The 7,189-nt window shown below is 33.4% G+C and overlaps 1 protein-coding gene across 1 annotated transcript; it reads left to right on the top strand.

Annotated features, from left to right (window-relative positions):
- Positions 1-3,532: 3,532 nt before the first annotated feature.
- LOC122257814 (uncharacterized) lies at positions 3,533-6,081 on the top strand. Its single transcript, XM_043023323.2, has 3 exons — positions 3,533-3,919; positions 4,945-5,135; positions 5,321-6,081. Exons 1-3 carry the CDS (start codon positions 3,661-3,663, stop codon positions 5,777-5,779), a joined length of 909 nt encoding a protein of 302 aa, XP_042879257.2. The 5' UTR covers positions 3,533-3,660; the 3' UTR covers positions 5,780-6,081.
- The last annotated feature ends 1,108 nt before the right edge of the window (positions 6,082-7,189 follow it).

Below are 7,189 nucleotides of genomic sequence, written 5' to 3'. Positions count from 1 at the left end.
GTTGTTGTTGCTGTTGTTGTTGTTGCTGTTGTTGTTGTTGCTGTTGTTGTTGTTGTAGTTGTTGTTGTGTCGTCATGCCATCAGGCCTAACACCAGCAACAGATGCTCTTGAGAAAAAATGAAGATGAAAAAAATAGGAAACATATTCAAAACGATTCAGAAACTTAGATCACGGAACTTTCGCGCCCTTTGTGTTTGTTTACGCCTCCGGGAAGAATGGCCCTCGGGCTAAACCTTTTATGCCCCCCCCCCCAAAAAAAAAATAATAATAATAATAAATAAATAAAAAATAAATAAATAAAATAAAAAAGAATAAAGTAAATCAATAAATAAATAAATAAAAAATAAAACTTTTGAGTTATATTTATGCTTGGGTGAGGTGTTGCGTGCCGTCCTCGCGTCTGGTGTGCCTTAAGACTAAAATACTGGAGGATTTTTTTTTAAGTAGAAGTAGTATTAATAGTAGTATTGCGGCTAGTAGTTATGATGATAATAATAGTGATAGTGATAGTGATGATCCAATGAAGTATGAGGATGAATAGAATGTTATATTGATGATAGCGATAAGATAAAAGTTATATAATTCTGATGAATAAGGATAATAATGATGATGATAAGAGTAATGATAATAGGAATGAAAATAGTGGCAGTAATGATAATAATTAAGATCATATTACACATAATCATATACTGTTTAGATTCGCAGTGGCCGAACGTAAGCACTGACCTCTCCTCTTTTTTTTTTTTCTTTCTTTCTTTCTTTCTTTCTTTTATCCTATTGGTTCATTTCTGTGACGTCATCACAGTGTTTACACTTAGACGCCTGAAGACAAACCATTGAACTAGACGGTCGAAGCATAGTGCTTGATAATTATCAATGATTTTATAGAAGATGCTATACAGTATATGCTCTCGAGTAGCAGTGAAAATATAAAGAAGATAATTATATAAGAAATATATGAGGAAGATAGTTTTTTCTACAGTATTGAGGAAACAATAGAAGCAAAAGCATTATGAGATGACTGCTCATGCAACGAAAAAAACGTTCCGTTATTCATATATTCGATGTTTTTATAAAAAATTCTGAATACGGTAGATTATCGTCTAGGTGTTGTGACTTGCAACCGTCAGCCTTGAGGACTCAAATTTGCAAATGATTGTACAACATCCAGAACCTGGAGAAATACCCACTAGCTTGGCGACTGAAATGCTGAGTTTGAAGGAAGTGTTGTCAATCAATTAGATGATGTTGTCAATCAATTAGATGGTGTCAATCTGCTTCCCCCCCCCCCCCTAAGCTCACTCGCAACCTGACAAACAGCACGACTGATCAGGTTGTTATAGAAGACAATACCTACCTCGGCAGCTGTTATCATTATCATTATCATTACTATTATCATTGTTATTCTTATTATCATTATCATGATTATCATTATCATTATAATCATTATTATCATTGTCATAATCATTATTATTATCATTATTATTGTCATTATCATTATCGACAGAATAATCATCATTATTATGATCATTACTCGTGTTGATGTGATGATCATGATACTAATGATGATAGGAAAGACGATAACGATGATGGTGAAAAGGATGATAATGATGATAATTATGATGATTGTGATGATGAAGATGATCATAACGATAACGATTGTGGTGAAAGGATAATGGTGAAGGTATTGATGAAAATGATGATAGTAATGATGACAAGGAGGATGGTAATTATAGTATTGACTTAGATACTGATCATAACATTTCCATTAACGTGGCTATATATAAAGTCTTGAAAAGCAGTAATTGAAAGTAACATTGACACTATGAAAGAATTCTAAACAGTAGTAGTGATATTACTGTAGATGATTATAGCTCTCAATAACAAATCACAAAAAATAATGTCTCTGTCTTAGGCACTTCGTCGACTTGTTTCCACAGAGCGTCGACTTCGTTGAAAAGGTGAAAAGGAAATCATCGTTTTTTTAAGGCAAATACAAATTGTTGAAAAGCATAATATTATCTTACTTCTTAAGGCCATCCTTAAATTAGAAGAGTTAACATTTTCTATCAATTGTGCTCGGCAGAACTCTCCATAGAAACTGTAAACATGAACATTGTTAAGGGGTGTCTTTAATAGTTTTATCCATTTTCTGCTTTTATCATTATCATTATCATATACCATAATCGTCATCATAATATCAATAGCTTTCAGCATTACCATCCCCATTATTGTGATCGCTATTATCATCATTATCATCACCATTATAATCAACATTAGCATCAACAATATTACTGTTAAATTATCATTATCAACCTCATCATTATTGTTATATTTCTCATATCACCATTGCCATAAGCATTACCATCAGTAGTTTTAATGGTAGTGTAAAGACGATCATGCTCTGTACTAGGCATGTCATGACGTACCTTTTTTAAATTAGAAGGTTGGGAGTGTGGGAAGATTTTACCATTAGCATTGTTGCTATCATTATCATTATCATTACTATCATTATCATTATCATTACTATCATTATTATTACCATTATTATCATCACTATCATAATGATCTTTATTATTTCTTGTATTATTGTCATTATTGTTACACCGCTCCCCCCCCCCCCTTCCCCAACCTTCTACCCACAAACACCAGGCAGGCTAGGCAGGCGGCGTGCTAACCACAGGGTCGTGAACACAGAACAGCTCCAAGAGGGGAAACACAGAGAGGCGAGGCAAGACACGAAGGAAACACACAATAACACGTCTTTCCTTTATCAACACTAGTTCTTCAAACGTTACACTATTCTCTGCGCACAATAAAGGGGGAACCAGCACATTACACTGCACATTATACAGGCTTATAACAGTGCGATGGGTCAACATAAAGTATCTCAGGTCACAAGGGGCACTTGTGAGGCCTTCACAACAGGAGCACCAAACTGCGTCTGTCCTGAGGCTTTGTCCCTCCGCTCCTCTCGCCCCGACCCTTGCGTTGTATTTGCCCAGGTTACATCATTTTATAATTTTGACACATGATTACAGACAGACAAAGACCCGCTGGTGAAGCACTATCCCCCCCCCCCTCTCAAGAAGACGACCCGTCTACTCCAACATACCCAAACACGAAATAAACAACAGAAAACCTAAAGAAAAATAGTCCGCAGAAACAAACAAAATTCTTTCGAAACAAAAGAAAACGTAATGGTAAATTAGTTCTCAGAAACAACACAAAAACCTTACATCTAGCCCGGCCTTCTTCGCTCCCGCCGGGGTGGCTGTAGTGGAGTTGTGGGCGGCGGCAGGTAGGCTGTGGTACCCAAAGGGGCATCTCCAGCCCCAAGACCTGGCTAAAGGCGTGGTTACACTGCCCATCGATTCATCAAATCCAATCATTTTGAGTGGGATTTGCCCATCGATGGGTTCATTCCACTGGTTTTTTGTCCACTCGTCCGAAGCGATGGGCACCCCATCGTCTGTCGATGGACCAGTGGAAAAATCATATTCGTTGAGAGTCTATAGTATACCTGGTATTAGTCTAATTATATATTTTATGCAGTATTATTATTATATATATAAGTAATCTATAATTAATAATCACAATTGTAAATTATCATAGATATTCTTATATGAATTATTATTTTAAAAAATCAAACAAAAACAATGCAATATATCTTGTATCCTCATTTGACCTACGAACATAAACAACCGCGCACCTTTTTCGAAGAGGAAGAACGTCTTCTCGTCATAAGAATGTGGAATTCGGAGGCAATTACCTCTCTTCTAGAGAAAGTGAGCCATGAAGATGTCCTTTGGAATGTAGCGCATCCATATTATCACAAGAAAACGCTGAAACGAACTCTGTTTGACAAGATATGTGCAGAGCTGAAAACAGAGTATCCTCTTCTTGAAGTGACTACAGGTAAGAAAAACATTATTTGATGTATTAATTTATTTTAACTTTGGTGCAATTAACTTTCAATTTTATGCACGGAATTATGCTATTATACATGCTAAGTATTAGCTAATTGCTTTTGGAGTTTGTAGAAAAAGCTAGGTAAAAGCTGATTTGAGACTAACAATTTGTATTTGCTTTGAGATTACAATTTGTTTTATAAGTAATTAATGAAAAAGATCTTGTCATTCACACATATAAGTTGCTTATTATAATTTTACAAATTGCAAATTACAAGTGCAACTGCTTTCCATAGACTAAGCTCACAGGTATTCTGAGGCCAAGTATTTAATCTGACTAATTTTATAATATTCAAATTGCCGTGAATACATTAAGAAAATGTGTGCTGGGGGCTGTTGGGGTGCAGAGCCCCCATCAAACCAATAATGTGCAATGCCTGAAGGGCTAGCCCAGTTGTCACAACTTGTAATCTAACAATACACTCACAAGATTGTTTGGTAATATTTTGAGGACTTTGAATATGATAAAATATCAATTAATAAAATCTCACTTATATAAGGTTTCCAAAATCGATTTTTAGTTTAAAATGTGTAGCATGATAACCAGAATCATGTATAAACTACAAATTATTAAAAAAAAAAAAAAAAAAAAAATCCAATGTGTACCTTTGCCTTGGTAAAATAGACAGGTATAGGAATAATGGTAAAACTTTACAATCGGGCTGCGTCATTCACTTGCGTTGAATACATGAAGATTTATTGTTTTTAGCAGGGGTATGGGGGCTGCAGCCTCCATTTTAAAGGGGGTTACAGGGGGCAAACCCCCATGTTAAGTCAAGGAAACCTAATTATAATAGAAATACATTTAATGATGTCCTAAATATGACGCAGCCCTATTGTAAAGTTTTACCGGAATAATAATGCATGCAAAAAAGCATGACTGTTGTTATTTGTGAAAGTGTTATTTGTCTAATGTATGCATAAATATTCCTCTGCTAGTTTTAATTTCCCTATTTTCTCTATTATTTGCAGTTGAAGTAATGGATAAATTCAAGTACCTTCGCGGCCAGTATCAGAAAATTTTACGGAAAATCAGGAATACACCAAGTGGTTCCGCAGCAAACACTGCTGTTAAGTGGGAGCATTATAATACATGCTCATTCATGCAATCTGTGTATGATACGGGCCCTACAGAATCCAGTTTCATACACCCTGATGACTTGGTAAGCTTGGCTGAATGTATTTATAACTACAATTATATTCTAATGAATACAGCACTTATTGTAACATAATAGTATGGCTAAGAAATTATATTTAAATATTACAAAATTTTATTCAAGGTTCATCAAGTAAAATCATTCTAACAGTATTAAGCAAAACACCTTTAATGTTTATATTTAACTTTCAGGAACCACAACAGAAGGAAGTGGTATTGTATGAGGGACCTATTGAGGACCTTGAAGATACTGAAGTAATAGTGTCACCAACTTCAAGACTGTCAAGTTCAACGCCTTCCCCTCTGCCTGATATTAATGAAGAGGTCATCATTAATATACCTGATCAGCCCAATACCACTTATGTTAAAAACTCACAAGTGCTTAAAAAGAAGAGGAGGAAAATGGACAAGAGCGATGCTCTAGATGAAAAAATGTCGAAGACCATTGACAACTTGCAGGAAGTTTTGGCACAGCAGTCCACAAAAGATGCATGCAATGACATGGTTACTGAATCTGTGACGGCCGCCATGAAGTTTTTCAGCGATTATAAAGAGGTGAAAATGGACTTTACATTGGAAGTGATGGAGCTTATTGCAGCAAAAACTCGAGAGTGTCATGCCATAGAAAAGAAAAGGCAAGGCAATAATTAAAACAGTACTGGAAAATCATGAATTGCAATAAATGTTTACACGCTGTGATTTATGCCAATGATGAAATTTGTATCTAGTCATATTAAGTCATCTTTTATTATTTGCTGGTCATGTTATAGTTTTCTATTTATTTTAGTAATAATTATTTTCATGTTATAGTAGTTAAGACATAGTATAAGGTATTCTTTAGTATTGTGTGTTTATATATATTGCTATACATATTTTTATATTTCTAGATATACATATTTTTTTATATTTCTAGTTGTATAGTTTAAAAATGGAGAAATAAATGTAAACATTTATGATGTTCTTTTCATTTTCTTTTAATTGTTTAGATGATTATTATTTTGGTGGTATTATACATAACTTTGTACATTTTATAAAGAAAATTAAGTATTTTAAAATATTAATGAATATTTACGGTTGGAATTTCATTGCCAATAAGTTTTTATTTTTTCACATACAGTTTTACCTCAATATAAGAAAATGTGTTTTTATGCTGGTCATCTTTTCATAATTCTGCTCTTGTTTATGTAATATATACTTAGTTTACAGAATCATTGTTATCAGAAAGACTTTTTATTTATTATTTGAGATTATGTTGAAATAGAAAAAAAACATTCATATATATTTATTGCAGTTTATTGTAAAAAAAAAAAAAAAATGCACAACAAATATGAAAATACTATACAATTTAAGTAAAAAATAGAAGAAACATGATACTAATTCTACTGTACATTAAAAGAAACAACATATTGCCAATAAGTTTTTATTTTTTCACATACAGTTTTACCTCAATATAAGAAAATGTGTTTTTATGCTGGTCAATCTTTTCATAATTCTGCTCTTGTTTATGTAATATATACTTAGTTTACAGAAAGACTTTTTATTTATTATTTGAGATTATGTTGAAATAGAAAAAACATTCATATATATTTATTGCAGTTTATTGTAAAAAAAAAAAAAAAGAAAAATGCACAACAAATATGAAAATACTATACTATTTAAGTACATTAAAAGAAACAACATATAATTTTACTACTTGACAATGATAATCATCAAAACATCAGTGCCAACTTGTTTAATGCAAGAGTGCTGCATCTTGTTGCCATGTCACACTACCTCTACCATTGAAATAGTCCTTAAAAATATCTCTTATTGCCAAGACATTATTAGCAGGTCTTCTTCCAACATTGTTCAGACTTTCAAGTCCATGGTTTTCTAAACCATTACCAACATTTCCACTTTCCAGCTGCCTTGAATTATTTCTCAAGAAATTATGGAGAACAACTGCTGCAAATATGATTTTCTTAGTGTTTGCTGGACTTGAGTGAATAGGTTGTTGAAACACTCTAAATTTGGCAACTAAGATACCAAAGGCATTTTCGGAAACACGACGAGCTCTTGATA

Source organism: Penaeus japonicus, unplaced genomic scaffold (assembly GCF_977035675.1).
Source record: "Penaeus japonicus unplaced genomic scaffold, GWHDUDI00000001_assembly GWHDUDI00000003, whole genome shotgun sequence".
NCBI classification, from domain to species: domain Eukaryota; kingdom Metazoa; phylum Arthropoda; class Malacostraca; order Decapoda; family Penaeidae; genus Penaeus; species Penaeus japonicus.
This window is presented reverse-complemented; position numbering and strand designations above follow the sequence as displayed.